The 17,333-nt window shown below is 35.4% G+C and overlaps 1 protein-coding gene across 5 annotated transcripts in view; it reads right to left on the bottom strand.

Annotated features, from left to right (window-relative positions):
• SNTG1 (syntrophin gamma 1) overlaps nucleotides 1-17,333 on the bottom strand; it is a 352,865-nt gene that overhangs the window by 43,955 nt on the left and 291,577 nt on the right. For all 5 annotated transcript variants that reach the window (XM_075085000.1, XM_075084999.1, XM_075085001.1 and 2 more), the window contains 2 exons: nucleotides 9,198-9,314; nucleotides 4,242-4,313 (listed from right to left, as the gene is read on the bottom strand). In XM_075085000.1, coding sequence (XP_074941101.1) covers nucleotides 4,242-4,313; nucleotides 9,198-9,314 — 189 coding nt within the window. The remainder of the gene's footprint in view (nucleotides 1-4,241; nucleotides 4,314-9,197; nucleotides 9,315-17,333) is intronic.

The following is a 17,333-nucleotide window of genomic DNA, read 5'->3' as shown; positions in this document are numbered from 1 at the left end:
TATGGAAAAATTGCTTAAATATGTAAGCTATTTATCAACTGTACTTAAACCTTGTTAAAATATACATGCTTACACATGTAAGTACATGCACACACACTAAAACACACACGTTAAAATTGAATATCAAAAATATAAGAGGTACCAAAAAGACACATACAGTTCTACCAGCTTTGAAGTATTGACCAGGACAAGGCTATCTGCCCTTTTCTGAAGCTAGTGACATAAGTACCTGCCACTCTGGAGTATTGAAGATTTGACCAATCCTAACATTAGAATTAGTTGGCTGCTAAATGGGTTTTACCCCTCAAAACAGAGGATAGCGTGAAACAACCTTCTTCCAGAATAAATTGGAAATATTTATTCATAGCAAATTCTACTACCAGTTCTGTTGAAAATGACTCCCAGATACATTTTAACATCATAAGTGGTATCATGTTAAGCCTGACAAATTGCTTAACATGGATCACAGATTTTCATTGACATGCTAGTGGTGGTAAAAAAAGAAAGTGATTTAAAAGCTATCAACTTCTTTTACCAGTATGTTCCACTGATTAATTGTCAGAACTTTTGGCTTCCAACAACTTCTCAGTTTGAACTTGCCTGACTTTGATTTCTACTCTTTCTTTTTATACCTATTTCTTTTTAGGGTTAAAGGGTTCTTCAGTGCCAGAGTATTTTCATTCTGTTAAGGTCCTTCCAACCCATAATCAACAGACCTATTGGATTTTTAATAAATTGCTTCATTTGCATCAATTTAGTATCCCCCCTTGCCCTCCGCCTCAGTCTTAAGTTATTTGCATCTCCATAACTGCTCCTTTTACATCAAATATAGCCCACTGCTGTTTGCCATTATTTCACAATGAATAATTTAATCCAATAAAATTGAAATGTGATTTTTGTATTCAGCCTACTTTACCTACTTTACATGTCAGAAATTATTATTTTAACCCAAAAATCTTGACAATGAAAGCTTTATACTTATGAGATATGTATTTTCACATGGTATTTTGAAAACTTTCTACAGAACCTTTTTTTATAATCCACTATAGTTTTGGTAGTGTATGAATGTGATTGTCAGGGCTTGGGGTTTTTTTTAAACACTTTTTTACTATCTAAAATTGTAAACATTGCATTAGGGGATCAGTGCTCCTTTGCTCAATTTATGTCAATTAAACTGTTTTTCACACAGTCAAAAGAGACCTTTTTAAAACCTACTTTTATGCTTCAAATTTTAATGGTCTTCCTGGTTATTTAGAAAGTCCTAATCACATTAAGAATAGTGGCTTATTGTCTTGCTTAGGGCAAGTCTCCTCTTCTTTCCTTTCCTTGTAATCTGATGGGGAAAAAATACATTAACAACAAAACAGTGATTTACCAGAGGACTATTTCAAATATGCGTCCACTAGCTATAAATCACATAAGAATCATGGACATCTCTGATCAAGGTGCAGAAGATCCTGCCTTTTAGGTGCTTGAGGGTGAGGGAACAATAAAAATTGAAAATGGCAGAATTTTATGATATTTACTTTTAGCAAATTGTAGACTGAGCAATTTGAGTTTAGCTGAGAATATGGAACTAAACCCACTTAAGTGACACTGACTGATGATATTGTTCTGCAAACAGGTATTACTACCTTCCTGGATTTGTCTCTGCCCAATGACATGATTGTCCCTTCTGAAGCAGAAACACAGAATAATTCTATCTTCTCAATTTTCCTGAAAAAAAATGACATTAACTCAGTCACTGCCATGGAAGAACAGGAAGTGCAAGAGAAGGGAAACTCTGTGGTAGCAGAGCCAGGGTTTCTTTTCTTCATTTTTTTATTAGGTTTTCTGAGGTATCATGCTATCTATCAATCTTGGAGAATATAATCGCTTCAAACCCTGTTAGCCTGCCCTTTTGCCATTCAACTCATTCTCCAAGGAAAACAAATTTATAATGGAAGTAGCACGTGAGGTACTATAGAAGGGAAGAAGTTTGAATGTGATCACAAAGCACCAAAGTAACTTTTTCTAAGTTGCCTCTGCTCCACTAATATCCATGGGGCTTGTATAAAGTGTCTAGAAACACATACTGCTAAAATGGAGACATTTATGATGCTGGTATAAAAGCTGAACAACACCTTGCATCTCTACAGAGGTTTGATGCAGTAGTAGTAGTAATGGGAAACTGTTTTTCTTGGGTTTACTTGCTTTTATATTTAGTGACATCATTATTGAGTCCTATACTACCTGCTGCAGAAAAGTAGAATATGGTAAATATTAATACTCCAATGTCAGAAGCTGGAATTTCATTGCAGGAATTACACTGAGGATCTACACCTCTTCCCAGACAGTTTGGAGAGCTGTATGATAAGAAAAAACAGCATCTCTGCACTCTTTTCTGTGCTTCCATGGAAAAGTTCTAGGAAGGCAGTGGTTTAGGTTTTTCTGCTTTGTGGACCAACTTTTTGGTTATAACTAACTTCTGCTACACAGCTGAAAAAAAATAAAATTAAAAAAAAAAATCCCTGCATTGGTGTACAAGAACAAGGCATAAAGGAGAAGGGTAAAAGAGAAAAATGGGTAAAAATGAGTGAATCAGAAGAGTACCGACAAAGGAAAATCGTAGAAGAAATGAAAAGAAGAAGGACCTTTAAATTACAGAAAACTATATGGCATAGATTCTGTACATTTCTATTCAAACAGGACAATAAGATTTTTGGATAAGTCACAAGAAGAATCATCCTGGCTCCAACAGGTTAATTCTCACAGAAGAGCTACCTTTGTGCTTATTGTTTTCCAGGCTCAAGGACTGAAGTAATCAGAAGTTACCAGAATAAAAATGGATGCGCATGTCACAAGTGAGATTCTTCATCTCTCTGAAAGCCTGACCTTGATCCAAGAGTGTTGTTCATATTACCCTTCAGGGTAATGTCTTCACAGAGTGACTAACTTTTCCTGTTAATTCTCTCCCTACATGACCACTGCTAAAGAGTTAATGTTTGCACACACTTGGTAGTTAAAGGACATACCACAGTGATGAGGTGTGTCGCATTTGGGATGTTCTACTCCTTGATCAAGACTGCAGTCCTCACAGCCAACGTAGGAGCAAAAGAACTGCTTTCCCTTTTTTGTTCCAGATTGCTAGCAGAGAGGTTTCTCTCAGACTATAAATTTGGTTTCTTATTTCTGAAGTCTCTGGTGTAAAAACATTCTGAATTTTATTGAGCTGTTCCATCTGTAATCTGCCTCCCTAAGGAAAGTAGAGTGCACCTATGTGACCTACAAAAATTAGGAAATGTACCATGTATAGAATCATAGAACTGTTTAGGCCTTTAAGGTCATCAAGTCTAACTGTATGTCAGTATAAGGTCTTCCCAATGGGAAACTCTTTTTTAAAATACGATTTTTCATGCTTCCTTTTGATACTAGTCTATCTCTGCCTAGATGAAACTTCAGAAAAGACCAAATTAGGTGTTTACATAATTTTGACCCAAAAACCCAAACCCAACATACAGAGGAAAGCACTTCAGATGAGTGGAAAGAGACGGGTTTGTTTTAAATCTCTTTTCCATCTCCTTTTCCTCTCCTGATGTTTTAGATTGAGAAATGTTGAGCATCTGGAAAACCATTTTTCACTGTTTTTAAAACAGAGGGAAGACCATATATATTAATTCTGAATGAATTAAGAATTAAAAATTAAATGCAATGTACAATAATGGCCCTATTCAAATTGCTAGTCATAGCTTTATCTTTCTAAATGTATTTCATTATCTCTTCCCATTTATTACAGTTAAGGCAAACTGAAGAAATTGGAGAAAAATAAGACAAGAGTTTTCAGAATGATATTGCATATTTTAAGGACTCTGCTCTCAGTTTAGTGAAATATTATATTGCAGAGACTGTTAGTTGCATCAACATATTTGAAAGCAACCAAATTGATTGCGATGTCTTTAGCTTCTCAGTTATAAAAAGAAATGTTATACTGGTGACTTTAAAGTAAAGCTATAAAACCTTTATAGCATTATTGAGAAATAAATATTGACTAGTTCCTAGTCAAAATCAGTTTTCTTTCAATTTTGCCATGCCTTCTAGTTTGGCTCTGTATCTACCGACACCAGGATTTCTGATACTGACTTCACAGCAAAAAATCTCTTTCTGCAAGATGGTCACATGTAGTTTCCATGTTGCAGTATTATGCTCTGGCTTGTCAACTGTTCTGACAAAGTGGCAATTTATTTTATACGTTCTCATCATACCTTGAGAATTTTGCACATTATCTCATAAACTGAAAAAGTTTTCTCAGCTCGTGTCCAGTCCCAGGTTGTGACCTTGAAAAAACAAACAAACAAACAAACAAACAAACAAACAAACAAAAAAAAAACAACAACAACAAAAAAACAACAAAACAAACAGGAAAAGAAAGTAAGTTATTTTTGTTTGTTTCAAGAATTAAGTGTATTAAAAAAAAAATAATCTATCGCTAAACCATTTGCATCCAGTATAATGTATACAGAAAGATCAAGCACCGCATCAGAGCAATAACTAACAGGGACCAGACTGTTCCATCCAGGCAGTGCTTAGGAGATGTCCTGCCTTTTTCCTTCTGCTTACAACACAGTGCCTTTGCATGCAGGTTGCTCTATGCTCAATGATGAGGCTTCCCATGGGAACCTGTGGGGGTTGCATTGAGATCCTGAGAGGACACAGCCCTTGAATTCCTCTCACAGAACCTTGACTATAAGAAGGTACGTTTCTCACCACTTCCATCTTTGTAACTGCATGCCACAATTTGTTCCTAGTCACCTACATTGTCTGTAAATCCATAAAACCAAATTCTCCAGCCTTTCAATGTCCCAGACACCCCACATGCCTTGAAATCCAGGGGATAAAAAACCAAACACGAAACAACAGAGGAAAACATATGTTTTCTTTTTTTCTAACCATGATTAAACTACTCCTAAATTCTAATAAAGATTTGAAGAATAGCTATTTCTCTTCTTTGACTTAGGATTTGACAATTGCTTTTAACAGTATTAATTTTAAGCAACTATTTTACACAAAAAAATTACATAGCTAAAAGAGTGCAATAAAGTTATGCAAGGGTAAGGGTTAAGACTTAAATACGACAGAAAGGGACAGATGAATATATTCAGTAAGGGAAAAGTCAAGGTGATATCACAGCAACCTATAAATAATTTTCCAAGGGAACTGCAAGAAGGAAAGAGAAGAATTATTCACAGACACAAAAGACAGAAGAACACACAAAACAGAATGAAAATTGAGGCTATATATGAAAAAAAAAATCTTAATGGTAAGAAGATTTGAATAGTGGCCTAGCTTCAAAGGAAGACAGCTGTATCATTACAACTGTTAGACAAGGTGAAGAGGCTGATGAAGACAGTTTATTTGGTTTTCAAGATTCAAGAATATAAAGTTCTTTGAAAAAAGTACCATAAAATGGTATCCACAGCATACGAAGAAAATGTTATATGAGACCAATTTATCTTTTATCTAAAAAGGAAACAACCATTAATAGACAAAACAGGACTGAGAAGCATCTATGGGTTTGGATGGCTTGGTATAAAACTTTCTTAATCAAAATTATTTTGCTGCTGTATGAAAAAATTCTATCCCTAAATAATATTTAGGTTTAAACACTATTGTAATTGAAACTCCTTTGAGGATGTCAGAGTCGGGGCTAAAAAGTTAAAAAATATAGCATCATAGTTCCTCTTCTATTAGAATTTTATTTATTTGCAGTCATCCTCAAACTCAGTTTTGACTATATGATTAAGTATGGGAATTAAAACAGATTTCTAAGGATGGGAATGACAAAATACTGAGTGTCAAAAAATTGTTTGGTATAGAATGAGGAAGTAAAGAAATATTGGAAATATACAATCTATGCCTAAGTTTTAAGAAGCTATTCAGATATGTGAGAAACTTCATGTAAAACTTTTCTTAGGGAAAGGAAAGAAAAGAAAAGAAAGAAAAGGAATGAAAGAAAAGAAAGAAAGGAGGAAAGGAAGGAAGGAGGAAAGGAAGGAAGGAAGGAGGAAAGGAAGGAAGGAAGGAGGAAAGGAAGGAAGGAAGGAGGGAAGGAAGGAAGGAAGGAAGGAAGGAAGGAAGGAAGGAAGGAAGGAAGGAAGGAAGGAAGGAAGGAAGGAAGGAAGGAAGGGAGGGAGGGAGGAAGGGAGGGAGGAAGGAAGGAAGGAAGGAAGGAAGGAAGGAAGGAAGGAAGGAAGGAAGGAAGGAAGGAAGGAAGGAAGGAAGGAAGGAGGGAAGGAAGGAAGGAAGGAAGGAAGGAAGGAAGGGAGGGAGGGAGGAAGGAAGGAAGGAAGGAAGGAAGGAAGGAAGGAAGGAAGGAAGGAAGGAAGGAAGGAAGGAAGGAAGGAAGGAAGGAAGGAAGGAAGGAAGGAAGGGAGAGACAAAAAATTAACTTTCTCATGATAAACAGGGAAATGGGGAAATGAGTCCAAAATACCAGCAACACAGGCTGATGTCATATTGCCCCATCAAGAAAAGTAGTTACTATTGCTGCTGAAGCACAAAGCCCTTCTGAGCTATGTTTAAAAGTTTAGTGTAAGATCCATACTTTGGGAAAAAATATCAGACCTCCCCCTTCTGTCCTAATTTTCTGCTTTTAATTGTACTTATAGAGAGACTTCTTTTCAGGTCAAACCAAATCTCTTTCTATGTAAAGATATGTGCAAAGCAAAAGCAACTATAAAATTAAGACACCCATAGAAATTGCTTGCCTTGTTCACTTTTATTATTTTCATTTAAAAGCTTGAGTAGGAGCAGAAAAGTTGTTAGTAGCTCTTTCTAAATTGAAGTCCATTCTCTCTGAGATTTTCAACGATAAACGGTAAGAAAATGAAACCTATGAGACTTAACACACATTCTACAGGAGAAAGCGTACCAGGAAATAACAGAAAAAGAAAAAATGTAATTTTGTTTAAAGCTTTCAAAATGCAAATGAGATGCGTTAGAATTGCTAATTTATCTGACCATGGAAAGTAGAGGTACTATCGACAAAACAGATAAAAAAAAGAGGCGGGGGAGGCCACTGATCTATGCTGTTTAAACATAGCTTCCCTAAAGTGTTAAACTTTGGCAGACACCAGGGAAATACTTTGATTTTCTAGTTAAAAAGTTGGCAGTACATCCCCGTTCAGAAAACAACTTAATCCAAGGAGTTTACACTGTAAATATAATTAAAACAGTTTTTCTTCTTATAACTCATAAGTAGTAGCTCTGAAACTGCGGGATTGATGTTTGTTCTTAATCTTTTGTAATCCCCAGACGAGAAGAACACATACCTGCAGAATAGCAAACATAACTGTATGTGTAAAAGTTTACATATAGAATATAGGATTTTAGAAGTCCATTTAAAAGGCCTACTGAAATCTTTGATACAATGATAATTTTGCTGGACATATAAGTGTGCCGTTATTACATACATTACATGTTTTAAAAGTATCTCTATAGGAACTCTTCCTCTCTTTGTTCTTTAAAAAGCATGTTTGTCATTCTGCTTTTCTCTTACTCCACGGAGAGAAAATTTTTTTTTTCTCTGTTTGAACTGTCTTTCTATTTTAGAATAAGAACCAGAATCTGGCAAAACAAAATCATGTTGTGCTTGCAGCTCAGCTGAAATAAGACCTATAAACACTTCAAGGATCAGTGGCTTGTCTCATGCAGCAGCAGCTTGCCAAGATTGTCCTAATGCACGTCACCATGGTTCACAGCCCTGTTATGAACATGTTCCTCCCACGCCCATTAACCATCACACATTACCCATTTACTTACCAGCAGCATATTACTTCTGGAAACATATGACTGAATCCTCAGTGAAGAGGCTTGTAGTTCCTTCCATAGTGCTTACAAAATAATCCTCCTCATTTGTACTGAATAGGAGCTCTCAGCATTGTTTCTGCTTTGATCTAGTGTCCAGAGTGGAGGGTAGCTTTTTTTGACTCTCCTGGCCAAAGCCAGGAGAGCTGCTTTTGAACTGAGGTGCTTGGCAGCATAATCTGTCATTTTAATCTGATCCTGAAAAATATCCACCAACAAAAGCCAAGCTCCCATTATGAGCCATGGGAGAGCCAAACTCCCACTCCAGTGAACTAGTGTACCGGTATTGAACACATGAAGTTTCCCATTCATACTTATTTCCATTCTTTGTGGCTTTCACATGTTCTTAAACACTTTGCTAAACAAACATGAATAGTGACTGATGAATGATGTAAAGATTTGCAAGCTGGCTTTGAACTACCTCAGGAACAGGTTGCCCAGAGAGCTGGTATATGTCCCATCAGGGCAACCTGATCCAGGCACTGACACTAGGCAACCTGATCCTGAAGATGTCCCTGCTCATTGCAGGGGGTTGGACCTAGTGACCTGTAAAGCTCTCTTCCAACCCAAACTATCTTATGATTCTATGATTCAGGCAGGAAAGAGCTACAGCCTGGATCTGGCAGCCCAGGGTTTAGCAGCAGTCAGAAAGGTCACCCAATAAACAGAACAAATGAATCCATACAACTCTCCCTGCTGCCGGTATGGGACTGCTACTGGCTTCTTAGCTACTGGCTTAAAAGTTAGCTAGAGAATATCTCTGTTTACTGCATCTTAGATGTACCATAAAACTGCGAAAATAAGTTGCTGGTATGAGACAACAGCTAAAATTTTGCCCAGTGTTGCCAGTCAGATTTCAATTAATATATTTAACCAAAACAATTGCATTTGCTTTCCTACCTTCCTCCTAAGCAGCATAAAAGTTACATTCAGGATTAAATAATACAGACATACTGCCATTCCCACAGCATTCAAAAAGCTTTGGTTTTTCCCCCAAATCTCAGCAGTTTGACTAGAATGATAGTTCAGTTTAAATCTAGCCATCTTGCTTCAGGCTTGTTCTGCCTGCCAACGCAAAATGAAAAGCCCCCTTTTAGCACAGGTAGATTCCTCTTGTATTCTTCTGAGTGTTTAGGTAAGTGGGGGAAAAGAAATTCTTGTTAGATGCCCAATCATCTGATGAACAGCTATTTTCTATCACTTCTATACCACATACCCTGGAACTTCCCAGTGCTGTAAGTTGCAATCCTGTTAACTCAATGAGTGATATCTCATTGTGAAAACCTTGTACATATTACATGAAATTATTTTATTTGATAACATTTATTCCCACTAAGCATGAGAAATATACTTACTGGAGGTGCTATAAATTTATATAGGGAAGATCCCCTCAGTGCTAGAAACTTTGGTGTGTACATTCGATCCTGAAGGGAGTCTTGTTCCCGTTCTTCCGTCCAGCCCATGTAGACTATCTGACAGAAAAATCAATAGCGTTGACAAATTCCTTAGACGCTTTCTTCAAATTAATTGCAAGTATTTCATGCAAGTAAGCTGGTGTCTGTCAAAATTTACATAGCTACAAACCTTGAACCACTGACTCAATATGGTGTATTGGCAGTTCCCTTACAATCATCTACTTGTATAAAGGATGCCTGTTATGACAATCCAAAAACATCAGACCAAATATTTATTGTACTAGCAACAACAAAAAAGTTAAAACACATACTCTGTGGATGTTAAAGTTCTACTGTCTCATTAAAAGCTCCCTGAAGTAATTCAAATATTTACTGAAAGATCACATCAGAAAAACTTAATGCAAGTGAAGTGTAAGGAACCACTAAGCAGGAATAGAAAATCAAGTAACTGTTGTTACACTGCAATATAGATACAGTCTCCATGTAAAACTTCACAATCATGCATTAAACAATATGATCTTACAAATTTTATTTCCAACTAACAACAGGCTTTCTTTTTCCCCCCTCTAAAAATCACTATACAGGAGTTTTGAACCTCCTTGCTTAGGAATAGCAAATTAAGAGACTATTTTCAGACACTGTTTTGAACAGACTTCATCTGCAGCTAAGAACTAACCAGAATGCTGCCAACTCTTACCACTACTTGCAGATCTTCCGACAGAGATGTATGAACTAGAACTTTTTCAAACCCATTTTATGACCTAATTCCCTACCTATCCATCTATTAAGTTTGAGTAATTTAGTATCAAATCCTTAAAGAGTAACAGAGTATGAGTCACCACTATGCCAACTTCTGGAGAACATCTGAACAGGGAGTAGACACATCATGCAACTTTTGATTTATAACCATGCCATTAGTAATAAAATACAATTTCCAGTGTGCACTGGTACACTACTGCTATGGAAAAATAGATCAACGCATATTTCATACAGTGCTGTTAATGGAATATATCTATTTTTAAATCTTTTTGTGAAACTTATTTCTACATTAACTAGGAATGGGGCATTCTCTGTCTCAAATGCCAGTTATGAACATGTAAGGAAAACAGTTTAGGAAAAATAACTACACTCATATTAATAGTTAGTAAGTTCACCAGTGGTATAAATATACCTAAAATTAATTATTGTATTGCTTGTTTTATCTTTTGAGATTTTGTACATCACATATTTTTTAAAAAGTGATTTACACAAGTTAATTTCATAACTGTTGGGAAGAGCATTTTCATCAACACTTCTTCATGGAATATACATTAAAAGAAATAGGAGGGGGTCTGTTGGGTTTTTATTTTCTTTTTTTTTTTCCCTTCCTTCTTTTTTCTGTTGGATTGTATTGTAACACACTGGAAATTAATGGGTTTTCAAATCATCATGTATGAAATCTACACAGCTACTCTCCATCACAGTTTATTAGGTATTTTATGGTCTATTCCTCTAACACTTACAGTGAAACCTCACCATTTAATTATTTTGCCAATAGCAAACATTAATACTGTAATATAGTTTTGGGTCCAATGAGTAACATGTGTTTAAGTATTTGGTGATTAAACAAGTTTATAAAACTCAAAAAGAAGACAGAGCTGTACCACAACACTCAAGAATCAAGCAGAGTGCTCAACATTATATTGTCATGCAATAGCCAAAAAGCCACGTTCTCTGAAATCTCATTCATTCTTGAATGAAAAAAATAGTCAGGGAAAACAAACAAACAAACTGACAGGTACAGTAAGAGAAGATTTAAATTATTTCAATTCAATGTTTATTTAGATTTCTCTACTTTCTGCTGTTTTGTACATTATCCAATGCAGAATAAGTATGGATCCCCATCCCTCTGATTTGCCAGGAATCTGTAGAGCTCAGTGACTGAAAGAAGCTACACAGAAGAGTAAAAATTAGTATAAAATATTGTACTACTATGTGCAGAAGTTTGGCACATTTTCCTCTCTGAAAATGAAACTCAAAGAGAAGGAATGTTCTCTAATTTCTAGGAATTTGAAATTAATTAAACTGAATTGTTTTGGTTCTCTCGGGATTTGTTTCATTAAAATTGGACACACAGTAAGATATCACCTTGCCTAATGATATCTAATATCACTGTAGCACTGTATGTGATCTGTTTTCAGTTAGTGTTTTTCTTTTTCACATTCGTCATTTCTACTTCTATATTCATCAGAATAACCGGATACATTGACTCATGCTGTGCAGATGTATTGATATTTCACATTTGATCGCCTTAATACTAAAGCAGCAATGAAATTTAAGGCAATTGCTCCTTTAGATATTTCTCCCTTGCCACTGTAGACCATGAGGACAAATCAGATTGATTTTTCAGACAACCTGCTGTACCAAGGCTTTATTAACAAAAAGGCATTTATCCTTCAGACTAAATACGTACTATTAAACATACAGAAGAACTGCTAAGCAAAGGCTGTATGATTATAATCAAGAACACTTACAAAGTTTTTGAGTGTATGTGAATATTCATGTGTGTTTTAAAATAGCATGGGCTAGGCTCTGGAAAACAGGGCAAAACTGAATAAATACTTGATAACTTTATTACTTATGCGTTCCTAAAGTGGTTTCGGTTTATACAAACACACTGAACATGTGAAGTTAGATAAAATACCGTAGTTTTTATACAATGAAAATTTTTCACTTATGAGATAAAATAGAGGCCACATTCTTGAGACATTTACGTTACTGGTAAACATTGTGACTCCTAAAAAAGTTTTGACTATGAACAACTTCAAGAAAATTCCTTTTTTGGAAAGGGATCTTAACTGTCCCAATTTATATTTCATGTGTATATATGTACTGAAATAGCGGATGAATATGAAATGTGTCTTGTGAGTTTTGGAACATATCTTAATGCTGTACATGTGGACCTAGCCCAAAACATGGAATTTCATGAGATTCTACCTGAAAAGCAATGTTTACAACCACAGACACAAGATGAATTGAAATAATTATTAATCACAAATAGACAGTACATAGCATGCCCCTTTATAAATTTAAAAACCAGGTTAGTTTTTTAATCCTAGAAAAGTTTATTAAATCCCTATGAACTGCTGACCATTATCAACAAAGGTGGCAGTGGTAAGAAAAACAGATTTTATTTGTGATAACATTCCACTTAAAAGACAATTTTTGCAGTCCTGGTTTCTAACTAACCTGAAGCACCTCATTCTTCAAAATCAAATGGTGACACAAATTAGTTAATTTAGTGGCTGCTGCTTCAGTAGCAAAGGTTCAATAAGTTATTGTGGTTTATGAGTTAAATCATGTAGAGTTTTAAAAAATCTATATCTAAATGATAAATGATACAAGACATTTTCTTCAGTCAAAAATCCATAATCTCCCCATTTAGTATGTACTTACACCACGCGGACATCCTAATCAAGCAAGATAACTTGCCATAAATTGCCATATTTCATATCAGTCCAACATATTGCTAAAACAACTTAGATAGCCTTGACTTTCAGAGAGATTTCTCCAGAGTTTTTAAACAAATTTTATTATGTTTTAGGAAGAACAGTAAGGTAAAAATACAAGAAAATTTCCCAAAAATGAAATGTAAAATGATGTAACATAAAATGAGTGAGGTGATTCAAAGACCAGAACAGATGCACTGACAGCTTTTTATCTTGGAAGTCTCATATCCATAGCCATATTATGTGAAATAGTGCTGTAGGGCGACAGGATAAACATGGGGCCAGAAGACAAATGATTATGTCAGACAACACAGGGGGAAAATTATGGGGGATGAGGAACTCGGATAATGCTCTCTACTCTGGTTTTAATATCATTATCTATGTATGATAGTCTCAAAATTCATTATAGTCAATTGTTAGCAGAAAAACAATAAAACTACACCAAAATGGAACAAAACATGTGATTATCATGCAACCATTGGCAAAACCAGTCCTGTATTTAAAAGGCTTAGGATTTTCATGCTAAGAATTTTTTTAAAGTCAGCAGAAGAACTGATCATATACAATTTTGACTGAATGCTAGAAAAAATTTGCTGTACCGTAAATATAGTCAAAATGACTTCTATCTTATTTTTCCTGCTTGTGAAAAGCCTTCCATATCTTTCCATAAATATTTTTCTTTTAAATTCCTGTAAATTACTCTTATCTTTCTCACAAAGTCCACTAAAACAAGGCGGTCTGCAAATGAGAAATAACCTCAGAGAAAAAGAAGGCAAATGGCAATGAAAGGGTATTTTACATATGTTTCAGATTAGATTTAAAATAATTTAAAGCCTCATTTGCGTCATTATGTTTTGTGACAAATAAACATCAGTAAAGGTCAGCATTTTCTAGAAAATTATACCATGAAATTATTAGTAGAAAAGGAACATCTTTGGCAAATACCCCTTTTCACCTTTATTTCTGAACACAATTTAGAAATGAGCTATTTTTGGTTGAATTGTGGATGGGCATGGTCCTGGGCAACCTGCTCTAGGTGATTTTGCTTGAACAGGGAGGTTGGGCAAGGTGATGTCCAGGGGTTCCTTATGATCTCAACCATTCTGTGATTCCATGAAGTAAGAAAAATTATGAATGTAGAAAAACAGTTGCTGCAGAATAGTTTCCCCCTTCAGTTCTCCTGTTATATGTCCTCCTTTCTATCCTATGTGCTTTAGAGCTATGACTGGCAATTATGACCTCCATATTTTTGAACCACCTACCTACTAATAGATTACTCAATCTTTGTGCATTTCACTTATTATTGGTGATTATAAAACTATTATGGCCGATTATAAGATCACACATTTATTGTATCTCATACAGGTTAATTTCCTTCTGGATTAGAACTCTTGTTGTCAGCTTGTTACCAGACTAAGGCTGAGTATAGATTTTCCATTTGGTTCTGTTCTGTTCTGTTTTTTAAATGAGCAGACAAAAATTAAGGAAATATTTAGGGGTCTTAAAGTAAACAGTACCAGAGAAAGCAGAAATTACTTGTTACTTACGGAAGATGATTCTTCTCTTATATTCCAGATAACTAAAAACTAATATCAAAGACTGAAAACAGATTATATTTGCTTTCTTAGCATACAATATCATAATCAGTGTGAAGACAGTTGTTTATGATAACAAAACTTGCCTGGATGTCTGCAGACATCTGTTCAAAATTAACAGCACTGTTTGAAAAACCTGGATTGCAGTTTACATTACATCCAGCACCATCCCATGAGAAATCTTAGCACCTGCCCAATGACATCTACCAGATCTTGCTAGAAATCAGGACTGTATTAACTGCATCATGCCTTCACTCCCTTCACAGATTTGAAAAGTGATGGCTACGTGTGGATATAGGACAGCTTTCTGAACAGGTAAAGGCCTGTACTTTGACTTTTCCAGGTTTCTCACAATCTTCTTCTTGTTATAATCCACTAATGCAGAGCAACATTTTGTCTCATCCACTCAGTTTTTCATCCAACGTTACATGTTAATAGCTACAGTTTATTTCAAAGCAATCATTTTACTTATTTAAGACTTCTAAGTATCTGTTCATTGAAATAAATTCTTCTAAAGACAAAGTCAATTTAAACATTAATTGGGCAACTGTGTGCCTTTGTCAAAATGTCAACATTAAAAGTTGGGGGGAGGGTTGCCTCCCTTAAATTATTCAAGTCAATGAACAATTACATGTATTTAAAATTCGTTACAATTTGAATTCATTCATTTTAATAAAGGTGATTAGCATTTAGAAACTACAGCATTCCTGTGTTAAGACTTTTTCCACAGAAGAACTTATGCAACTGTTTTTACAAAGATAGATTTGGATGCAAACTGCAGTATTAGATACCAATCTATATTAATTTGTTGGGGGTTGTGAAATTACTAACAGTAATCAGTACCAAAATAGCTCATGCTAGTCCTGGCTTGCAGGATATTGGCTGGGTAATTAAAAAAAAATAATCATCAACTAGAGTAGCTAGCCAGGATATGGTAAGCCCCTGAATTGCACATGGGATGTGTGCATTTTACATGGGATTGAGTTAAGCATTTTCCTGATTAACAGGCATGGTAGCTAGGTGATGAAAAAATGTATCTTGTGTTATCTTGAGTGATCTGCCTTCCTCCCTCACTTGAACAAGCCTCCTTTCCTCTTGTAGAGGCTTCATTTGGTTACCTGCCACATAACTCACCTTCAGAGTAGTTTAGCACATCCCTGAGCAGGTTCATTTGGCTGCCAGGTTTATCCCTGAGGATAGTCAGCCCCACCGCCATCACAGGCATTTTACAGCTGACCTGAGAAGCTTCAGACCTTCTCTGACAGACTCAACAGAGCAGCACACACACTGACTGAAAAAATTACTATATATCACACTCTCATCATTCCCCCTCCTTTGGCGGTCATGTAACTGCAACCAGTAGGGTTCTGGGTTTTTTACTGGGAAAAAAATGTTTGATATATGGACATATTTGAGTTCCTGCCTGTCCATTTTTCACCTACTGAATTTACTAGCACGCACAAAGAAGGCTGTCAATTTTAACACAGGATAAAATTACTGGGCTTCTTGAGGGTTTAAACAGATAACACTGCAATACAGAAAGCTCAACACTCAGGTAGCAAGAAGGTAAACATCATCTACTGTAAAGCCTCATAGCTTGACTGTGTTTAGGACTTATCTTTTGATTAATGTATCTTTCCTCTTCTAAATGTACACAGTATAAATGTAATACATTTTTTAGGCTCTAAAATATAAATGAGTCAAACAAAAAAATATTTCAGATAATTGAGCTGGAGGGTATGGCCTCTCCTTTACGATTAACCATGTGTCACATTCATCTTTGTCACCTCAGGTTAGACTACTGAAACATGCTGAATGAAGAAAAGGATGAGAATATTACAGGTCACTAGGCAGTGTCTTTCAGACTTCTGATGGTGCCACCAAGCAAACAACTGACATATCTTTCTCTAGTACCAGTGCAAGTGAAACATTTATGAAAGCATTTATTAACATTATTCACTCGCCCCCAGGAGTAGTTTTCCATTAGATTTCAATGACTGGTTCCAGATCCTGGTTTGATTTGCATTTTCTATTTCTCTGAAAAGGACTGGTAATCAGAACTTGGACAGGACTAGTGCAATTTAGGATATCTGGCTGTCTCTGAGAGATCATAATACTCATAGAACTGCTTTGCTAATATCCTGAAAGCCTGCAAAACTTCTGCTTGCTGAGCTCCATCCAAAGTAGAAGGTAACCACAAAATGTCTGAGTATATAGGAAACAGAGATGATGGGTAATAGATTAGACTTGTGTGAAATTAATTTTAGAAATATGTTTTGAATTTGCATAACATTAAAATTACATTTCTATAGAGTTATATGTTTACCCTTCAAAGTGCTCACAAAGCCAGAACAGAACTGCAAATACTCAGTGTACACTTAAAGCTGTCTTTTAAGTCTCTGGTGTTGCTGTTTGCACAGCAAAATAAACATATCTGACAGAAATCCCATTTTTTGGTAATAATAACAATATCACAAGACCTGGCTTACAAATATTATTAAACCTCTGTGAGATTGAACTATTTACAAAATTAGCAGTGCAGATATATATGTAAGTATACAAAAGCGTGTTTACACTTAATATATTATATATAAATACTTCAACCTCTGATGAAACCATCATCAAAATTCCATGGAATAATGCTGATCATGGCTACTGGATGATAACTATTAAGGAGCCAAATTTTTACTTGTCATTCTTATCATTTAAATGGCAATTCTTACAATCTGAAGAAAATAGCTATTAATGTTTGGGAAACCTCTCTTGCTATGTGTACGGAGAAAATTATTTTCTGTCCTGCCTGATTATCAAAAGAAAAGGACTTCTGCAAGCTTAAAGTGTTCTTAAGGTTCCCTCAGGGCTCTCAGAGAACAAAATTACTACTTATATACTCCCAGAATAATAAATATAAATAAAATCTCCAAAATATTTAATAAATTTACACTAGAATTACATTGTCTCATTCATTTTTTAAGAAGTCAATGCATGTAATT

The sequence above is a fragment of the Phalacrocorax aristotelis genome, chromosome 2 (genome assembly GCF_949628215.1).
Source record: "Phalacrocorax aristotelis chromosome 2, bGulAri2.1, whole genome shotgun sequence".
Lineage (NCBI taxonomy): Eukaryota > Metazoa > Chordata > Aves > Suliformes > Phalacrocoracidae > Phalacrocorax > Phalacrocorax aristotelis.
Note: the sequence above shows the minus strand (reverse complement) of the source record. Positions and strands in the feature narration are given on the sequence as shown.